The sequence below is a fragment of the Hermetia illucens genome, chromosome 1, assembly GCF_905115235.1.
Source record: "Hermetia illucens chromosome 1, iHerIll2.2.curated.20191125, whole genome shotgun sequence".
Taxonomy (NCBI): Eukaryota; Metazoa; Arthropoda; class Insecta; order Diptera; family Stratiomyidae; genus Hermetia; species Hermetia illucens.
Window position 1 is genome coordinate 63,296,189 of NC_051849.1, and position 22,481 is coordinate 63,318,669.

A 22,481-nucleotide genomic window follows, 5' to 3' on the forward strand; every position below is an offset into this window, starting at 1 on the left:
TTAGGTGTTTGTTATAAAAATGTTCACCATCTTTAATTATCTTTTTTTCCTTTGCAGTGGTGTGTCGAAAATGACTACAAAGTAAGGTCAGAGGAAATAATTAGCGATTTCATGTGCCGAACAGACACGAATGAAACGATTATCCAGCAGTGCAACAGATACAACCCACCTTTTTCAAATTGTAGTCATCAGTCTTTCAAACACTCACTGGAGCGAATCAAACAGTTTTTCAACGATGACGACTATTTCAACATAAAGGTTTCGGCACCTGGTCCATGGGATGAGAGATTTTGCTACGGATCTGACAGGATTTTTTTCAAATTGAACGAAAAGAAGCAGCGATTTATAATAAACTACATAATAGATAAGCACAACAGTACCGAGTTTTGGCTGCCGGCACGTTCGCAAAATTACAACCCAGCCCAATGGAGGATACCTGGTGAGCTATGGGGTGAGCCCGTTAAAGTGGATTATGAGGAATTGTCCCCTTACGACTGTGTCAGTGTGAATGTTACAATGGATTTAAATCCTATGGTCGTTATGCGAAATTGTAGTGATAACTTGCCAATGTTATGTGTTTCCCGTGAAAACCCTTTGATACAAGCTCCATGTGAAGTAGGCTCAGTTGCTTTAAGGATTGTACCGAATCAGTGCTACCGCATAGTGCGATATAGACCACATCATCTTGTGGAAAATCCAGACTTCTCTGAATTGTTGAAAAACCAAGCCGCACTATATTTAGCCTCGTATTCTGAAATGGAAAGCAACGAAATGTGTTTAGTTCATTTTAACAGTTCCTCGAATACCGCGATTACCCTCAATAACCAAGGCGGTCTCGGTACAGTAAATGGACTCCCACGAAATTTGACGTGCATGATAGAAATGTATAGCATTCCGAAATTGGAAGAGGTTGAGATGTATCTATCATTTGAACCTTCTGTAGAATCATTGATTCTAACCGTGTATAACCGTCGAGGTATTTGGTGTGATCAAAGCCAGCCTGATGATAAGCGAGACGATCGCGAAAACAGTGAGTGCGGGATTCGATGTTTTACCAATGCAGATTATGAACAGCTGCAGCCAGTGAAGATCAAACAGCTCGTGTGGGAAGACAGTAAAAAGTCAATTTATGAACTAAAGCTTTACGGGGATGGTCCAGGATATTATTGGTGTGAAGCGCACAGTATTTTCGATTTCGAATTGATATCATCTCCAAAAATTATCGCTGCGAAAAAGCAAAAGGGACATTATTTCGCCTTCTTTTTCAATCTTCCATGCAAATTCGTACGTTGTGATAGGATCAACGCGAACATGAAAACTTACGGGAAAACAATTCGCATGTTGCTTAATAACATAAGAAATACCCATGGAAATGTGGGAAATTTCAAGGACCTTGATATTCACAATGTGCGCGTCATGTCCATTGAATCTCTCGAACCAGGAGTTCACCTGACAGTATTATGCCACGCAGCCGTTTCCTTGAAAGGTTCATCCGTCGACAATAGCTCCGAGGAGGATGATTCAGAATATATTGAAGGAGTGAAAGACGACTTCGATCGAGATGTGCAAGTGCGTGCCCATATGAGACGTTTGTTGAGCAATATGCTTGCTATTTCCCCATACGGAGTAACCAATGTCGTGAATAGTACCAATTATTGCTTTTCCGAAACTTCAGCGTCGATTAATCGAACTTGGCAGCCTGCAGAAATAGGGTCCTCCACTACAACTTATAAGCTCTGTCTACTTCGCAACGGACTACCAGTATTTAGGAAATGTATCGGAGACTTCCTCTATGGAGCTACTTGGGAGCCACTTGATCCTCGCTTTAAATGTGCCACGCGAATTACTCAACAGATCATAACTAGAGATCTTTACGAAATCGACCGTAAAAAATTCGCTGAAAGTCAACCGACTGTAGCGCTAACGAGTGTTGAAACTCTGGTGAATACGACTCAGAAATTTATACCTGCTGATTTATTCTATCTCGGTAGAATCATGCAATCTGTAGCGAAAACTATTGAGAGTAGGGTGGAACGAGAAACAAGCAATAAGACCGAACCGACAACCCAACTGAACGCCGTCAATGACACTGAGAGTATAATACGAATATACAACAGCCTAATGGATGTCGATCGACGAGTTTTCAAACCGGCCATCAAACTAAACTCCACAAACATTCTCTTGGATGCCTTTGAAAAGATTTTCAATACCCTTTCCACAAGAAATGATACCATTTACTCTAACGACACGCATTCTTCAAACCACCCCGAAATGGGGGTGATAGTTTACAGATCTCCGAAACTCATTACATATATAATTGACCCAAGTGTGAGTAATTATTCGGGGGTAGCTCTATACACCAACGACAAAAGCCACGATTTTCGGGAGAGTAAAACACGCTTGCTTTTCGCCAATACATCGGAATACGACCTCCTAGATGAAGATGATTTAGAAATAGCCACATTTGTTCCGCAAAGCCTATTAAACAGACTAGACGAGATCCCTGCGAAAATCAACCAAACCCTTCTCTTGGATAGACCGCCGCTCAGAATTGTTTTGAAAATTTACTACAACGACAAACTATTTCAAGAAGATCGGGATATAGTCGACAACCTAGTGTTTAGTAAAATTATCAGTGTCTCTATTCCAGGATATAATCCGGCTTTACCTGAAATCCTTCCCCTTTTCTTGAAAATGTTCAAAACCAAAAGCAACGTATCCTCAGATAGTTGCCGATATTGGAACTACTCCACTTGGGCCGATGATGGGTTAGAATTTCTAGCCAAGTCTAGCACGGATAACGACGTTGTACTGTGCGGCTGTTCACACTTAACTCCCTTTGCCTATCTAGTCGGTGGTTCGTATAATCTCTCAGTTACAGCTGATCATGTAATAATTACAGAACTTCACAAAGAAGCTCTCGACATGATTACAATCCTAGGGTGCTCGCTGTCCCTTGTAGGCATCACTGGAATTGTTATAACCGCAATAATTTTCGACAAATGGCGTGAAAAGCCGACCTCAAAGGTGGTCTTGAATTTCTCGATAGCAATCGCATTCCAAATGATTCTTTTCTGTTTTGTGAACACCGAATTACTCACAGTGCATCTTTTAGAAAATCAAATATTCTCCAGCTGCATTATCTTGGGTGCATGCTTGCATTATTCAGTCCTAGTTCAGTTTTCATGGATGCTTATAATAGCGTATTTGCAATTCAAGAGGTATGTGCAAGTCTTGGGGAACACCCGCCCTCCTCGTTTCTTCATCAAAGCTTTTATTCTAGGTTGGTGCATACCAATCGTCCCTGTTGCAGCTGTACTCATCATCGATATGCACTCGTACATTCCCATCGACAATCGGGACGAATCTCAGATTTGCTATCCATCAGGGCAAGCTCTTTACTTCGGAGTCATCCTGCCAATAGCAGCTATTATAATCGCAAATTTAATTATATTTTTGCTGGTTCTCTACAACATTGTTCGTGGTCCCAAGGAGAAAATCCGCTCAGTCGATCGAAGTTCTGCCTTGTCACAGATCCGATTGTCAATTCTACTATTCTTCCTTCTCGGCTTCACTTGGATATTTGGGCTTTTAGCTGCGGCTAAGATAAGTTTGGTGTTCTCATATCTTTTCTGTTTGACTGCTACCCTGCAAGGATTTGTCATGTTCATATACTTTATCATATTAGATCCTGTTACGAGGAGTATGTGGTCGACTTTCATTAAAGGATTGTGTTGTGGTCAAAATAATAAATAAGACAGTTCGTCAAATGTTGTTCAGTAGGTGTTGCTTTACTTTTTAAGGCTGTAGATACTACTTACTTTACGCTATAGATAATTGCCGAATATTGTTACAGTAAGCTAGTGTTACGACCATTAAATATTTATTTTTGTAGTAGATTGTATTATCATCAAAATTGTTTATTTTCTATAATTAAGCCATTGTACGCTTATGAGTATTGCCCCAGGCAATCTTTATTTAAATATGCATATACAATAATATAATCTCAGAACCAAGAGAATAGTTTTAATTTTTTCGTTCTTAAAACTTAGTCACCCCAGGACATCACCTTCTAACTAGTTGCCGCTAATGAATGGGATTTTATTGTTCAAGCTGGATTAGTTGTTTGTAAATAAAAAAATAGCGGGTGCGGTAATTTCAAAGAACTATAGTTACTGCTCTTGTCAATAGAAGATAAGATTAAGATTCCGCACTGCTGAATAGCAGAGATTCCATATTCAATGTGATCCAACAAGAAATGTCAGTTTTAAGCAATTTTGATGCCACAAACTCCCACGGTTACATTCAAAGAGCCAGTTCTGGCTGCAGACGCCTTTTTCTTCATGAAGATTTTCTTGCAGGCGTAGAAGGCTATACGAACCATTATAACTCCTAACTCCATGTTTAATCTCCAATTAATCTGAAGATTGAGGATCACACCCAGTGATTTTACAGTCCTGTGCGGAGTTACCAAATCTCCCATCAGGCGTGTCCTTTTATGTGGAAAAGGGAACGCTCGGCAGATGAGTAATAGGCGTGCACATGCACACATCCGAAAATTGGCTATGGGGAAAAAACCCGGAAATAAAATCGAACATGTAGGCAGCACATCCCCAAAAGAAAACCAGTCGGGAAACCGAAAGCTGGACGTTTAAGGTATGAAAAGTTTTATGTATTTCTTTTATAAAAACATCCTAGAGTGCACTTGTCCCGTTAGTACGTAGCACATAATATATGCATATATTATGTGAAAGTCAGACACTTTCGAATGATATTGACATTGCAAAGAAGCGACAACTTTGACCAATTGTAAATTTGTTAAAAATAGTGCGGTAAAAGGATGTAACTCACTATATGCGACAGACAGACAGTAAACCGATTTTAAAAAGATTTTGTTTTCCACAAAACCTTAAAAAGGGATCAACTTCTGTCGGCAGCAAGGAGAGTACAAATAGGTTGGTTTATGTGTCTTAGGGAACAAGTGGCTTCGCCACATCGGGAAGGCATACACCAGCGAGTGCCATGAAGCTGACACAAATTGCACACTATGTAAAGAGTGCACGGAGTACACGAGAACTTTCAACGCAAATCGCAGAGTAAGCTAATAAAATTGAACGTCAACTGCTACGACTCGCGAAAGTTGGGACCTCATTCATTTTCATCTGATTTAATATACCACTTTAATTAAAAAGGCTGCTTGACAATGTAATGAGTAGCACAGTCTCAATGGCCACGAGGAAATCTACATGGAGATCAAGGGTGAATCAAACTCAAAAAAGGCCCCGCAGAGTGCGGTTTGGGTTGCCCGGGTGCGTGGTGAAAGTTTTCGAAAGGGACACATCCTCTAAGGCGTAAGATCCCTACATGGAGGCTGCTATACCCAGAACGACACTGCTCCCTACTTTGCAAACCCAGTTACTGATAGATCAACGAAATTACAAGTTTATGAACGGCGTGTTTCCTGTTTCCTGTCAAAGAAGTTTACCAGAGGCTAATGGGCAAAGCCCGGAGTTATGATCGACAGTTAAGTCCTGGTGGTTTAATGTAGGTACCCTCCGTGCCCGCCAAATCCCACCTTCTTAACACATGGGTAGACTTTGTGGACACATAGCCTCGCCGTAACAAGCCCAAGGGTACTAGTTTATACTGAGTGCAGGCTCAGCATTTATACTGGTGAATTCAATACCTAACAAAATCCTGTGCCGAACTAAAAAATATAACACCCGAGTGGTGTATCGTAGCTCCACGCTTGAAACTCAAAGGGCTTTGTTCGTAATTACAACTTCCATACAACTCCCACTAGGGGGCCAACCACAAATAACCGGATTAAGAAACAATACCCTAGAATTCCCCTGAGACATATGAACTCGGAAGCCTATCCAGGTTCTCATGGTACCAGACAAATTCTTCTCAGGCTTCGTGGCCGAAGTTCTGTGCACCCTCGGATCTGATCCACCAAAGCTTTGGAGTATTCTTCTACAACACCACGACCAACAAGTCAATATGAATACAGCGTTTCCCGGTGTTACCACGTGAAGTTTCTCCTTATCCGCTTGATGTTAACTCAGTCAACAGGGTTGCTCTCCCGTATTCCTCGCCACTTCAGAGCACCAACAATGGTCGACAGGGGGAACACAACTACAGAAACGTTTAAAACAATTATGCGAAGATGTTGATATAAACTCTTTGGAGTGGGGCTTACAGGTTAGTAATGAAAACACTGCAAAAATGATCTCAGTCGGCCTGTACACACCTTCTGAAAGAAATTGTTGCTACTCTCTTTCTTCAGCACAAAGGCAAACCGTGTGCCAGGTGAGCGGGTCCTGTTATCTCCAGTTACCGAACAATACGGCCCTAGGTTTGGTTGGCATCCCTAATAGAGCAATGAAGACTAAGTCTGACTTTTCGTTAAAACATAGATACAATAGGGACGATGGTGAGGCTTGCAAAAATGTTGACATTGGATATCAAAAACGCATTCAATTCCGCAAACTAGAGCCGAAATAAAGGCGCATTGGCTGACATAGGTGTTCCTGGATATTTGGCGAGTCTGTTTGGGAATTAGCTTTCCCAGAGAGCTGTATGGTACGGGGCGGTTGAGGAACCCAAAGAGTACCACAGGGCTCCATACTGATCCCTGCTGTGGAGTGTCATGTATAATGAAGTGATTTTGCATCCCTTTGAGAGGAGGCTACGATTGTCGGCTTTGCCTGTGACTTGTTGTAGTTGTTGCAGCAAAAGGCCCAGAACGCAGACAGTGAGAACGGTAAAGACCTAACTAGAAAAGGCAGCCTGACCCTGGAGAAGCGAAAATTGAACAGAAGCGGAAATTGAGCTTTAGCGAGTACCTAAAAGTTCGTATCAAAAGGCAGCTAATACCACTGCGGAACTTATAAAAATACTGCCAAATGTTGGGTGGGCCGAAAAACTGCAGAAAGTTGCTTTTTACAAGAGAAGAAGATTTGGATGACCCACCCTCAAATAGAACGATGATGTATATCACGACACCAGAGAGCTGCTCGTGAAATCGATGATGATAATAAATAATTTCATAATTAGAACAGTACATGCGAGATTATCAATACGCCTCGAATATGTTTATATGGTAAAAAATTATTTTTTTCCTGCTTTATTCGGCTTTATTCATGATCTTAACCTTCTCTACAATAGCAGAACTTATGGCTGTAGATACCAGACTCATCTTTACTCTACAAAATTAAAATTTGCATCGCAAGTAAATAAATTCGTTCTATGGTATGAATTACCCAAGGAAAAGTGCAAAAAACCTTGTTCAAAATTACTAGATCTATAATACTTAACCTACTTAACTTAACTTGAACTACCTTAACCTAGAATTTATGACGAGCATAGGATATTTATTAGAGGGTTGCCAACAGTTCTGCAGTTGTTCATAAATCTGACGGAGTTCGATAAGCATAAATCTTCAACATATTTGACTTTTGCCTCATTGTACAGTTTTTCAGTTGAAAAGTCAAACGATTTGTTTAAAATTACTTTGAGGATTTTATTTTGCGCACGCTGAACTTTAAGTTTATGTGTTCTTGCACATTGAGACCAAACCGGAGCACAGTATGAAATAATTGGTTGGATAACCATTCTAAACATAATCAATTTATTGTCTACCGATAGTTTAGAATTTCTGTGTAGCAGCGAGTAAAGCGAGCAAAATGATTTAGATATCTTCGAACAAATTGAATCAGTATGATCTTTAAATGTAAGTTTTTTATCCAAGACGACTCCTAAATATGTTAAGCTATTACACCACTTAATACTCTCCTCAAGAAAATTTATGTCTCTGCTTGGCAGCTTAGCTTTGCATCTCTTTTTCGTAAAGAACACAGCTTGTGTTTTAGAAGGGTTCACTTTAATCTTCCACCTAAAATAAAATTGATACATTTTTGTTGAAGGATCGTTAGAGGAAGAAATAATGCCAACATCATCGGCAAATGCAGCTAGTTTACACCCTGGGGCAGTTGGAATGTCCGAGGTGTAGATATTAAACAGTGTAGGGCTTAGTGGAGAACCTTGAGGAACCCCCGCTGGAATCGATCGATCTGAGGATTGTTTGCTACCTACTTTTACTGTAAACCTTCTTCCAGTTAAAAATGATAGTAAAAGCTTGACCAGATATATTGGAAACCTGAACAGTAATAGCTTGTATACCAACCCATAGTGCCAAACAGAGTCGAACGTTTTGTGAATATCTAAAGTAAGAAATCCTAAGGACTCTTTATCTTTGAAAATTTTTTGGATTTCGCTGGTCACCCGAAACACCTGATGTGAAGTTGAATGTTTAGGTCTGAAGCCAAACTGAAAATCAGGTAATAAATTCGTTTGATTTAGAATCTTATTAACACGAGCTAGAATAACTCTCTCAAAAATTTTGCTGAGACTAGAAATTAAACTAACAGGCCTGTTTTGGGTCTTTACCTGGTTTAACAATGGGTACTACCGTAGCCTCCTTCCAAACTTTTGGAAAATAAGAGAGCTTTAAGCAGCTGTTCACGATGAAATTATAGTATACAAGTTCTTAACCATTGAGTTCGTTACCCGATCTGGACCTGGAGCCTTTTTTAGCTTTAAGTGCTTTATGATTGCCTTGATTTCTCTAGGGGAACAAAGTTCACGAGCATCGAAATCACAGAGTGAAGTACGCAGTTTTTCCACCCTCTCCTGAACGGTTTTGTTGAGCAAAACCGATCCTAAGTGGTCTGACGCTAAATGGGCTTTTTGGAACTGATTTGCTAGAAGTTCCGCTTTAGACTCATCATCGTAAATAATATCACCGGCGTTCCGCATGGGCGGAATAATTTTATTCTTCTTTAATAATTTATTTAATTTCCATAATTTATCACCGTTTTTAGGAATTTCTTGAAGCATTCTACCCCATCGCTTGTTTTTAGCACCGAAGATTCGACTTTGAATGGCTTTAGTAAGCTTATTTACCACGGTTTTTGTGCTTCTGCTTCGAGTTTTCTGCCATTGACGCCGTAGGTAGTTTCTTGAAGAAATTAGGAATTTGGTTCCCTCATCAATGACTTGGTTTGGAAATAAATCGGCTTGCTCAGGATAGGATGCGAATTTTATGGCACTATTAATATGGCAATAAAAGGTACTAATTAGGGAGTCAATTTGGTCGGTAGAGCTGATCTTTGCTAAATTTAAATTTTTAAGCTGTATAATATCATTCAAGTATTTCTTAAATTTCAACCAGTTTATTCTAATTCTATCCACTGATTCGTCTGAATTTGATAGTGAAGTCTCAGAAATTAGTTGAAAGTCTACTGGTAAATGAGGCGAAGATAATTTGTCCCCTGTTACAGGTTGGTCGATTCGGCCGTTTGAAATTACAAGATCTAATGTAGAGTCGTATCCCCTAGGGTTCAAAAAGGTGGGTCTTGTGGGAGTGTGAATAAAAAGGTTTCTTTCACAAACAAGATCAAAAAGTATTTTGCCAGCCTTGTTCGCTTTTACACAGTTCCAATGACGGTGTCGTGCATTTAAATCACCACAAAGGAGTAATTTTTCATTTTTACTAATCAGTAATTTAAGGTCGTTTTCAAACGCTTTTAGTTTCTGCACATTAAGCTTCGTGCCTGGAAAGTAAGCAACGACAATATTCAAATCCAACTCCTCTAGTCTTAAAGCAATAGTCTCAAGAATTTCAGTTTTGAACGCGGGTAATATTTTATGCTTGATGTTATTTCTTAAACTTATGGCAACCCCCCCCGCCTACTACATCTTGCCTATCATTCCTATAAGTCTTAAAACTAGGATGAAAGAACTTATCTTTACTCTTAAGCCAAGTTTCTGTTAATAACAAAATATCAATATGATCACTTATTGCAAAGTCAAAAAGCTCATCGGACTTATTTTTAACGCTTTGTGCGTTCCATAGAACTACTTTAAGTTTATGGACGTAAAGGAACTTAGCAGCTAAGTTTACAATGACATTAAATTGGTCTGTTCTAGACTTGCAGTCTGAAAGATTTGTGATAAGCTCGGCTGACAGTTCTATCATTTGCTCTGGAGAAAACAGGTTACTCGCATTATTAATTGTATTTCTACTATTGGTCGTAGGCAGTCCGTTCCTGACTGCATGACTAAACGATGTTCGTGAGGGTTCAAAGTTCGACTTCGAAGCACTCTGCTGCAAATTCGAATTAACATGTAACTTTAAAGGAGGAAAGCTTTCATTGTTGAAATGATTGACGGCTGCGGTTTTGGTCGGCTGACGGTAACTTGAATGATTTCGTCTAGAGCGGCTCCCCTGACAGCATTTAAATACTCTTGACGCTTTGGGCAAGTAGGATCACTTGCTAAATGCTGAAGAATACAGTTAGCACACTTTAGAAATGATCTAATTAGATCAGCTTGGAGTTTTGCATACTGGCAATCAGTTGTTTTGTGCGAAATGCTGCAAATTTGGCATTTAGTAGGCAGATTACAGTTAGAGCTACCGTGGCCGTACAGCTGGCAGTTGTGACATTGAGTGGGGCCACTTCGTGCATTACTATAATAACTCCAAGTGATAATTGTACGCTGAATTGATTTTATTCGACGGAGATCCGCTAGCTTGATCGTACCTTTTTCAAAATATAAAATGTAAAACGTTTGCTCGGTGTAGCGGGATTTCGATGGTTCAAACTTTTTTACATCTAGACAGGTAATGCCATATTCGGTTTTAAGCAGCTCAGCCAGTTTGTTATTATCCATGCTGTGCAGGCCCGATAACAAAATTTTGATCGGCCTTTTGTCTGGTCGACAATAAGTAAAGAATTCAGTCTTATTTACTTTGAAGTGGTTAATAACTCGGTCAAAGTCTTCGATAGTGTCAGTGAAAAGTTTCCGTCCGATGCCTGAATACTTGACATAGTATACAGTAACATTGAGTTTATCCATCGCCTCGTCAATTTCAGCTTTCTGTAGTTTCGGAAAGACAATAGGTGGAATTTTTACTTTCTTTTGAGTGGCGGTGACCACATTAACTGTATCGCTATCCACTGCCATTTCATTTTCATCTACTTGTAAAATGCTAAACCGGTTGGATGCGCCCGCCATTTCAGATGGTAATGGTGGTGGTCTTCGCAGAACTCTCAGTTTGCTTCGAAGATTATCATCCGGGGATTCATTCCCCCTTGTTCGCTTTCTGCCACTTTCAGACAACTTTAATATTTGAGCACAAAACTAATTAGGTATATTAGCAAAACCAATACTAGTTATAAAATTTATAAAGTTAAAAAAAAGAAATTCGTCTAAAAACTTGAAAACTTTGAACACTTCAGAGTACGTCTGTACTGCTTGCACCCAAAGTAAAAACTCCAAAACAATAATAAAACTCATGGTAAAAAATTAATTTCTAAATAAAATGTTTGTATTACACGTTACGGAGTGGGTACCGTGCGGAACTCAGCGTTGCGGTACCGGAAATGGTCTGTGGGTAATTAAAATTACGGAAGTCTCGAGGTTTTATATAAAAGGGTCTTTGGAAGCCTCGAGTTTTTACAAAAGAACAACCAGTCCGAACATGGAAGTTTCGACTTCCACATCAACAATCAATGGCAGCGGTGGGATTATGTAAGCCAAATGGTAAAATTCAACAATCCAATTTAGAGACGTTGACGGCGGGGAAAAAACAAAACCATGGGAAGTCACGAAGTTTTAACGAAGAATATTTGGATAGAACATACATAGTTCCATTTATAATTCGCTCGCATTTATGTGCATTAAATATATGCAACTATTTACTTCGTACGTACATAATTTTACGAAAATCCGACTTATTATAACTATGATAGTGCGGTTTCCACCAAACTTTTCAATTTGGTGCTTCATGTCGTGGTCTACTTTATTTTCTGGTTTTAGAGCTTAAGTAAATTTTTAGTAAATCCACAATGTAGCAATATGCTTTTGACTTTATTTGAGTAGATATCGAGATAGAGAGCAGCAAAATAAAACTATTGAAAGCCATATTCTAAGCGATTGGTTTAAACCAATTTTTCGACGGAGAAGTTATACTTGGCCTTTATTGTTGACAGATCTTTCTAGAATAGTCTTTACTAATGGCATTCTAACCCTTGAAATCGTTGCAGAAGCCCTCTTTCTTTTACTAATACAATACAGATAATGGAACTACAAAGTTCAATATAAAAACTGCTACTTCGAAATACAAGAACAATACCATATTGCAACAAAGTGAATGGATATATTTTTAAATTTAGTTTGGCAAGCAGTACAGATTATTTCGTTACTTTCGTTGTGACTAAATCCACGTGATAATGACAACTACAAATTTCTTTCATATCTATATCAATTTATAATCAATATCTGCCTGGACTTTCACTAATAAATACGATATACTCTGACCACCAAACACATGCCTAGATAGCATATTCGCACATATGTTATGTGTATTTATTCATAGTAAATTTGATTTCCTGATTCCAGCGATAACGTAGGCACGAGCTACCAAGAATTAAATTCAAAGATAAATTCTGGAATAGAATTGTTATCGTCATTGTTATGTAGATAGTTGCGTAAATCAACTTGTTTATATCACTTGATAATCTCTAGATATCATACTTTTCGGTGCGGCCAGCGGCTACACTTTAAAAACTTAATGGAAAGTTTACCATTTCCCTGAATTCGCTACTATATTTATTTAATTGTAGATATTTTTGTTCGATTATCTAATATTAGTTTTCAGTTACTTTTAGCTTTTTCTTATAGATTCTGCAATATTTTCTTCTTTTCTATTCTATACTCCCAAGCGCGGTGTTTAAGCTTGGGGCAGGCAATCCGAGAGCTGGTAAACTTGGTTTAAATTCTTTCCAAGAGTGTCCTAAGACTGAAGAACCGAACGCATCCTTAGATGTGGATAGAGAAATCCTTTCGTTAATGAAGGTTTGCTGTAGACATATTGAGCAATATTTGTGGACCTAAAGTGGTAATGCATAGAAAGTTTCAGAGCGGAAAATGGACAACTTTTTTCACCTATAAAATTTTGAACTAGAAAGAAGTATACGGCGAACTCCAAAGTAGTATACGGAGAGCATGTTGCGTCGTCATTATAATCGCTCAGGCGATTCGAATTGAAAGGAAAACTTTGGACATGTCCTGGGTTTCCTGGAAGTATTCTGGGCATCGTTTTGATGGGGCTGGTGCCGTATATGTGATGCATGGCATAAAGAAACAAGCCAATGAAAGAGCCTGAAGTAAGGAAGGTGCAATCTGCGTAAACGTAGCCACTAGTTTGTGGTGAGTTTCTAGACCGCTGTAAAAGGGCCACTCGAAAGTGAATCATATGCACTAATTTCCTGCTGAAAATCAGAAGGAATTTTAACTAACATCAGCGATTCGAGAGATAATAGTGGTACCTTCAACAATTAGAGAAAAGCTACTGCAAATTTGTAGTGGGATATGGGAAAGCAAAGCTCCAGGCCCGAAAGGCATACCTTTGTAATAAGGCATCCAAACTTGCGGTAAAGATAAGGACAGTTGTACCAAGCATACATTGTAGGGAAGATCTTACTTGCATTATGAGAAAGGTTGAAGCTGGTGTTGGTGCCTTTTATTCGCTATAGAGGAAATTCTTAAGCTGGTAACGGCTGGTCTAGGATAACCTGGATGCTTTTCAGATTGGTTGTCTGGTTTCCGCAAACTGTTCACGCCATTGAAACCATAAAAATGGTTACTGGCTTGACCGGAAATATCTCTCAGTTTCCCCGTCCCACTTTGTCGATACCCAGCGGAGCAAAAGGAGACTCCAGTCAATGATGATGAACTTATAATCTACAAGACTTTGTGTAGTTACGTAATTGCCTTCAAGAAGCTACTCCATTGGACAATGCAAAGATACCATCGGCTGTGATTGATTACAAAACACTGAGGATGTTCATGAGTTATACTCATGTGAAAACTGAAGCTCTGTCTTTTCAATAGCATTATTTGGTAGCGGTAATAAGTGCAACGTTAAATTTTAAGCAGTCCCTGGAGTATAAAACTTTCAGTGATAATTTCGCCCAGGCGATGTCTCTTATGCTTGTACATCGTTCCGGCATGAAAGAAGGAAGGAGAAAGGTCTTGGAATAGAAATAAACAACGGAGTAGCTAAAGCGAAAAGCGCTCGCTTAATTTTGTCCTCAGCCCTGGAATTTTGAAAGGAGATATCTACTGCGTTTCGGAAACCCATCTTAAAAACAACAATGTTCAATTTACCGGACATAACATTTTCCGGAATGACAACAACACTGGCCCTGCCCTAGTCATTGAAAACCTGCCCGCCTTTCTCTCTGCGGCGGCAATAGTAATACCGGTAGATAACAGGCGGATTTCGGTGGTATCTGTCTATAGTAGATGCAGCTCCCACACTGAGCAGCTGGGCCAATACCTGAAAGTTTCGGTTAATCTCATGTTAAAGTCCAAATACCTTATTTTCCGTAGGAACTTCAACTCGAGGTACACCTTCTGGGGGATACGGCAGTCCACAGAAATGGGGAAAACCTACTAAAATCACCCTTTCACACCAACCGACTTTGAGATGTTGTTAAGACCATTCACTAATAAAACCTTCTAGTCACTTCTCTCTGGATTACTGCCTGATATCTGAGGAAACAACACAAATCTTTCAGGTGATCTCCTGTAAAATTCTGTCAGGGATGTCCAACCACTGTGCAGTGCAACTCCAACTGCCCTCGTTCTCTGCATCGCAAAAGCGAGTAATGATAACTGTCAGATCATTTATCCAGACGAACTAGGATAATATCAAGTCAGATTTGGCCCCAAGGCTGAAGTTGACGAAGCCAACCACCCGTAAATTGTCAGAAAAAGAAATCGACGTAGCAATAATTTTGGTGACAGACGCCATTAATACGGCTACACGCAGAAACAGAAAGCTTATTAAAGTCGATGAGTTCCAGTACAACTCACTTTCCCACGACATAATGCTTCACCAGAAGGTCAGACAGATTTGGCGTAGGAATCTTAGGCGTATGTTCCATAAGCACGGAAATAGAGTTAATGCTGAATATAATCCATTGCTCTCCCGGATCAACTGCCTCAGTACGGTAATCCGGAGTTGGTGGCGAATTTGCATAACAAAGAGCTTACTTGCAAATTAGCAGATATCAAGCCCGGGCCAAATATATTCCAAGACGTAAATAGACTAACAGAGAAACACAAATCCCGAAACTTCGTTCTGACTAAGAACAGGGAACCTAGCTGCAGATACGCTGGAAAAGCAACAATCCTTGCGGAATCTTTTGAGCGACAGCTCAATGTATCTCCTCCTTGCAAAGACCCAACCCGCACTGTGATTGTTCAATCAACAGTCAAAGAATTCATCTCAAAACATTGCTACAAGCTCACCGCTTTTTTCTCAACAAGTACCTGGGCTTCTGGCCTAGAAAATGCCTTTGATTCCATCAGGGTAAACGGACTTATTTATAAATTAAATTGCGTCGGCAACGAAATTTTCGATCTCTTTCCGGTAACATTTGGAGTGCCTTAAAGATCCGACCTATATAAGGTTTTCACGGCTGACGTTCCGTCCCCTGAAATCGGCACTAACCTGATTCAATTTGCCGATTAGTTTATTTTTCACACCTCCGGTCCAACAAGACAATTAAATCAATTTTAAAAAAACAAAAAACGACGATAGAAGAAGAGGGAGTGATGCCAGGCGCATCCAGCCTGGAACCCACTGCCGTCAAACTGGGTTTCACGTTATAGCTTGCGAGGACCAGTTCTCTAGGGACTTTCTCGGTTCGTATGTCGCTAAGATCAGCGACGCCTGGGAGGGCGTAAAGCTCAAGGTCATCCCTTACCGTTGCCGAAGATCCGCATGAATAAGGACAAGCTCGTCCAATTCCTGCGCCTTCAAAACCCCGGGATTCCCATGGACAACTGGGTTGTTATCAGGGAGGAGGAGCCTCAGACAAAAAGCCAAACTTTACTACTCCGTATAAACGAAGAGTGCCTGGAGGCACTGAAAAAGGCCGTCTATAAAGTGCGGTTCGGAGTCAGGAGTGCAAAGGTAAAAGTGTTCCGCTCTGCAAAACCAACCTTCTATTTCCCCTGCTCGGAGAATTGTGCCGGTTGGGAGGAGGTCCTTGATATAGGGCGATATAGGGGGACAATGGGATTCCTAAGGTGGAGGACTGGAGAGTGTCTGACCAGAAATCCTTCTCTGACCACAGTTTGATACTTTTCAGTTTAAATCTTGCTGCGGAGGTCTCCAAACCCTTCAGAGACCCCAGGAGGATTGATTGGAGAAAGTTTAGTCAATTAATTAAGAACAAACTCTCCGGTGCGCAAATTGTTACGATTGGCACGACAGACGAACTGGAGTCAAAGGTCGGGGCTCTGGAAAAGCCATTCGATACTGTCTTTAAAGTCTCGTTCCCTACTAAGTACAGCAAAAAAACACTGCCACTGTGGTGGAATGATGATCTCTCCAGCTTCAGGAAGCTGACCAGAGAAATCTTCAACATCCTACAGGCAAAAATATTGGCAGCCATACAAAGACTGCCTGAAGAAGTATAAGTCGGCCATGAGGACCGCCAAGTCTGGGTCGGACTATTGTCAGAACATCGAAAGCACCAGTCAATCCACGAGGCTCAGTAAGATTCTGTACAAGGAACATAAGAGCCCATCCTTTCTTAAAAAGTCGAAAGGCTCCTGGACGGAATCTTCTAGAGAAACCTTGGAGCTACTGATTTAAACGCACTTTCCGCCAGCGAAGAGGACTGTGAGTCAGAACCTTGCTTGGAGGGTTTGCGGCCACCCCAGCTATGCGAGACTATCAAATCGGTAATTACCGAGGATAAGATGGGCTTCTCCGCATATAAATCTCCAGGCCCAGATGGCATAATGCCAGTCATGCTACAGAAGCAGCAGGAAAGGGTTGTGCCGTGGCTTGTTGAGATTTACCGGAGCTGAATCTCTTTAGGATACGTACCACAGTCCTGAAGGCGCACACGAGTGTTTTTCATTCCGAAAGAGAGCAGGCGCGGTCATGAGTCCACGGAGGACTTTTGACAAATCACACCTAGATGTAATACTTAGATGTAAGTTACTATGAGAAAAAAAAACCTAAAACCTATCCTAACCACCAGTTCCTTCTGAAGATTTTATGTGAAACAAAACCTTATTAAGATCAATCCATCTATCACACACACTTCTCTCCAAAATGGCTACAATTTGATGGACATATGGGAATTATGAGACCCACGCATGCAACGAGTGATATAAATTTATGTGGAGTTCAAAGAATACATGCAAACGGGAGATATAAAATTCGTTAGATATCAAATGAAAGGTTTCGATTAGTACGATCACAAGCAGAGTTTACTTTAACCGTGAATTGCATAATGGGCGAGTTACGAGTCGGAATGTGCAAACTTAAAGTGAAATAGGACACATTTCCAGAAACTATCCATCCCAAAAATCTGAACAAAATTCATGGTGGTGCCCTAATGTGAAATCTAGGCCTCAAAATACATCCCATGGCGATACCTGCTCAAATAAACTTAATAATAGTATGTTAATAACTTTTAGAAATTGACCGAAAACCCCCTTAAGTTCATCCTCGGAGCACCGAATTTTGCGGTGCATAGCGGATAGCATCATGCATAATACTGGAAAGTTTAATGCAAAACCTGGCTATTAGTATCAAAGTTATAGCCGTTCAAATAATCAAGTATTTCAAGCAATGCCAATAAGATGCTGACATCGTAATTAACGAGAATAACTGATGTAACCCAAAAGTGAAATATAAAATCCCATATATGAAGAAGCTACTTCTCCCCAGTCCTTTTTAAGGTTTTGTCTGAAACAAAACCTTATTAAAATCAATTCAATGTCTTTCTGTCTGTCGCACCTGATTTACTCTGAAACTACTGAACTTATTGTCACGAAATTTGGTGTGAACATGCAGTAAATTTACATCTCATAATAATATCCGCTCTGAAGACGTTAATAATGGTATATTACTATATTTTAGAAATTTATCAAGAAAGCCTCTTAAAATTCATTTCGGAAGAATACGACAATAAAGTGAACGGTGATGTATATCTACATCAATGGCGCAATAACCGGTATCCGGTCTAGGCTCGCGTTAGCAAAGAACTCCAGACGTCCTGGTTTTGGGCTGAGGTCTATGAATTTCATAATCCTAAAAGCTATCTGGTGTCCTGACCTAGGCTATCGTTCATGGTCTGCCACCCTTTCTTTTTCTTTTTCTACCATAGACATGTCCCTTATAGATTTTTCGGGCTACGGAATCGTCCATTTTCATGTCAAATAATATGAATAATATGCTTCATATTATATTTTATACTACTACCAATTTTTATAACTCTGGGGTAAACTTAAGGGCGGTTTTACTCAATTTCCCCAAAAATATGGTAATATACTATTATTAACTTAATTTGAACAGAAATCGATATGAAGAGTACTTTGAGGCCTGGGAACCGGATAGAGGGAGCTTCATGAATTTTTTCAGATTTTTCGGTTGGGTAGTTTCTGAGAATGGGTCTGTTAAAGAAATCATCACTTTCCACCCCTCCCACTACCCGCCTTTTCAATAAATCTCGAAACTAAGACCGGCCTCGAAAAGTACTAATTGAGATCTTTCATTTGATACCCCACATGACTATATTTGGTGAAAAAAATTTGTACACCCCCCTTTTACATACAGCCTAAATATCAACATAGAAGGACATCACTCACTGCATGTCTGGGCGTCCACAGTTCCCACCTTCTCACCAAATTTTGTGTCAATCGGTATAGCCGTTTCTGAGAAAAGTGCGTGTGACGGACATGTTCGCTGAGTTGTTCGAAGCGTGCATGTCCGAGGGGATGTTTCCTGCATCATGGAAACGACAGAAGTTGGTGCTATTACCTAAAGCTGACAAACCTCCAAGTGAGTCTAGCTCCTACAGACCTATTTGTCTTTTGGACACTGTGGGCAAAATGCTAAAGTGAGTAATCTATAATAGATTACTCCCGGTTGTTGAGAGTTAGGAAGGTCTCTCAGATCGGTAGTATGGGTTCCGTAAAGACAGATCAACCATTGATGCCATCAAAATGGTTACTGGCTTAGCCGAAGATGCAATTCACGGAAAGTGCAGTATTAGCAAATATTGCATAGTAGTGACCCTGGACGTGAGAAATGCATTTGCAATTGGGCCAATTGGAACCTAATACGGGAATCTCTAGCGAAGATTGGTATTCCCGCTTATCTTGCAGCTATTGTCAACAGCTATTTACAAGAACGGAGGCTTTGGTATGACACCACGCCACGGTGGTGGGCTACGCCGATGATATAGCGCTAGTGATGGTCGCAAAGCATCTCGAAGATGTTGAGTTATACTCATGCGAAGCGATCAGTGCTGTTAAGGGTTGGCTAGAGAGTTCTGGTCTGACACTTGCAGAGGAAAAAACGGAAGCGGTCCCTATTATCAAGCGCCGTAAAAGAAATTTTGCCCGTATTCAAATTGGAAATTATATCATCACTTCTAAGCCTGCCAGCCTGGGAGTGATGATAGACGGGAAGTTTAGGAATAAGCCACACGTGCAGTATGTTTATGACAAAGCATCCACTGCGAGTGTGGCCCTGGCAAGGATGATGCCGAACGTGGGAGGGCCACGGCATGCTTCCAGGTTGCTTATAGCTAGGGTAGTGAGTTCGATCCTGCTCTATGCAGCTCCAGTTTGGGGAAAGGCATTGCAGGTTACATTTTACGCTAAAAAACTGATTTCAGTCTACAGAAGAACAGTCCTACGAGGCATTCAGGACTATCTCAGATGATGCAGCATTCATCATCTCTGGAATGATACCCATTGACATCTTGGCAGATGAGATGACGAATATATATAACGCAGACGAAGAACGCCGAAAGGGAGAGATCTCTAAATAGATGGCAAGAGCGTTGAAAACGCTCGGGAATGGGTCGGTGGACACACAGGTTCATCCCTGCCATCAAGGAGTGGTTGAAGAGACGGCACGGTGAGATTGATTAAAATCTTACTCAGTTTCTCACGGGGCATGGAGGATATCGGCAGTACCTGTTTAGGTTTAAACTAGATACTTCACCCAATTGTCCAAACTGCGATGGCGTCCCAGAGGACCCAGAGCATGTATTCTTCCACTGTTCAAGGTTTGTGGAGGAAAGGAAGAACCTAGAGGAGACTCTAGAAGAGGTACTCGTACCAGAGAATCTGGTGCGAAGAATGTTAGCATGACAGGAAGATTGGGATGCGATCAACTCCATAGTCGTATCTATCCAGAGCAAACTACGAAAGGCAGAGGAAACTAGAAAAGCGCGGTTATGTACACTGCGATGAAAGGGGACCAAGCTAAAATGAGCTGACTCCGCCCCGTGATGTAATACCGTACGGTGGTTCCACGGGGTTTGGGGGAAGCCGGGGGTGGTTTTAGTGGGTAAGAATCCCACACGCTGGCGTGTCCAGGCCAGTGTCTTTTGAAGATTTCTACCTCCTCATAAAAAAAGACAGACGGATAGACAGACGGACAGACAGACAGACAGTTTTGCAAACAAAACCTTAAAAAGGACTATGTGTATGGTCACTGGACTTTCCTAAATGTTCTCGACATTCGCGACATAGAACTTGTTTAAAAGGAAAATCCTAAAAGTGTTTAAATTTTTGGGACCATTGTTTGCTCATTTTAGTATGTAACTTATTTAATAAGGTTTTGCTTTAAGGAATAAATTTCTTCATTTTTCATCCTTTTGCTCATATTTTTCTTGCAATGTTCCTAACCAATGAGCTAGTTCCATATTGCGAACATGCCCTGTTTTATTTTGTCCGCTATTTCACACGCACAAGGTGCTTGGAAATTTCATTGACATAAAATAACTTTAAGGACTTATCTCTATGAGAAGATATGAATATAAAATCAAGAAAGATATCTCAGTAGCATTTGTGTTAGAAACATTTTTAGAAATGAGAAACCCTGGATTCGTTATAATCAGTTTCCACTAAAACCGTATGAAGACGAAATTTGGGTGATATTTTTTGCATACCTTTATGTCGCTAGTTCATGTTTATGTTCTAGGACCTTAGTTAATTTTCGTATCTTTTAGAATATTTTATAGTTTTAATTATCTACATTAAACTTAAGATTAAAGTTTCTATTTACCAAGTCCTTTTTGCGAAGAAATATATCCGTTTTGTGGTTATTCTCTGGAAGTATCAATCTCACTCTCAGCACATCAGACACTAGTTTTTTGAATTTAGTGGATCAGCAATGCACAAATCAATCTTATTTCTTGGATAGTATCCTTTTTCACTTGAATATTTTAGGTTTCACTATGGGAGCGGATATAGGACCGATATTGCACGACGCGTCTTTCTGAACCATTCGCTATCACCAGACTGAGACATTACTAAAATCAAATTCAGTGCTACAAGATTGAGTTAATCCGACGAATTGCTACTGAAATTATCCAATTAAATGTAAAGTGGATATGTTTATGTGTTGCTATTTACTACTTAGGTTCTGTAAGGATTGACGGCAAAAAATTTATCCAGAATCGCCCACCAAAGCTCGATCGTTGTATGATATTCACACTAAGAGTACAATGTCTACGGTGTTACCGAATGTTTGGGATTGTCATCGACTGGGGCTGCAGTGCTTTCCCTATAAAAGTTTAACTCCAGGTTTGAGAAACTCCAGCAACCGTGAAGAACTGAATTTAGGTCTAAGGTCTCTTAGTTTGTCCGTGCTCTAAAATATTCTCCATTTCTTAGAACGACTTTTCATTCAGGCCCATTCATTCTTAATCTGGCAATAGTGATTGTGGTCATGGTGCGAGCAAGCAATGCCATAGTATTCAATGAATGGTAATTGTGATTTCAATTTCAGCGCCTTTCCAAACACTCAAAATGCTGTCTCCATTCGTCGGGATCAGCGTCATCGCAAATATTATCAACGCTTCGCGAGAAGATGTCTTTTAAAGTATTTACTTCCTTTTTCGGCTCAAGAGGACTTTAAATCTTGGCCGTTGTAATGTTTATTGTGTTGAAATTGGTCTGTACCATGCGAGGAAATGACTCGGTACAAATAAAGAGACTTACGCACTTTCGAGAAATTGGCTTAATGGAAATTACTCCTCAAGTGATTTTCAGATAGTGCATGGCAAGAAACACGCACGATTTCGCCACTATTGCTTCCTGTTGTGGTGTATGCGTAGATAGTGAATTGCAATATTTAGCAATTATAAACTGGGTTTAATTAAAACTGTGTAAGTTACTGCAACAATCAGTTGACAAGTAATTGGAGCATGCACTGGAAACAAATTGGGATGGCGGTACTTTCACGAATTAGAGTGTCTCATTAAATCCCTTTAGACTAAGACACTGACATTTATTGAAACTAGCTTCTTGATCATCATCAACGACACAACAACCGGTATCCGGACTAGGCCCGCCTTAAT

The 22,481-nt window shown here is 40.2% G+C and overlaps 2 protein-coding genes across 2 annotated transcripts in view; one reads left to right on the top strand and one right to left on the bottom strand.

Annotated features, from left to right (window-relative positions):
* LOC119650667 overlaps positions 1–3,983 on the top strand; it is a 38,864-nt gene extending 34,881 nt beyond the window's left edge. Inside the window, exon 5 of the mRNA XM_038053619.1 lies at positions 58–3,983. Coding sequence (XP_037909547.1) covers positions 58–3,756 — 3,699 coding nt within the window. The 3' untranslated portion in view covers positions 3,757–3,983. The remainder of the gene's footprint in view (positions 1–57) is intronic.
* Positions 1–21,538, bottom strand: part of LOC119650675 (aminopeptidase N) — an 84,727-nt gene extending 63,189 nt beyond the window's left edge. The window contains 1 exon segment of the mRNA XM_038053630.1: positions 21,185–21,538. The gene's annotated coding sequence lies outside the window, so the exon portion shown is untranslated.
* Positions 21,539–22,481: the final 943 nt, after the last annotated feature.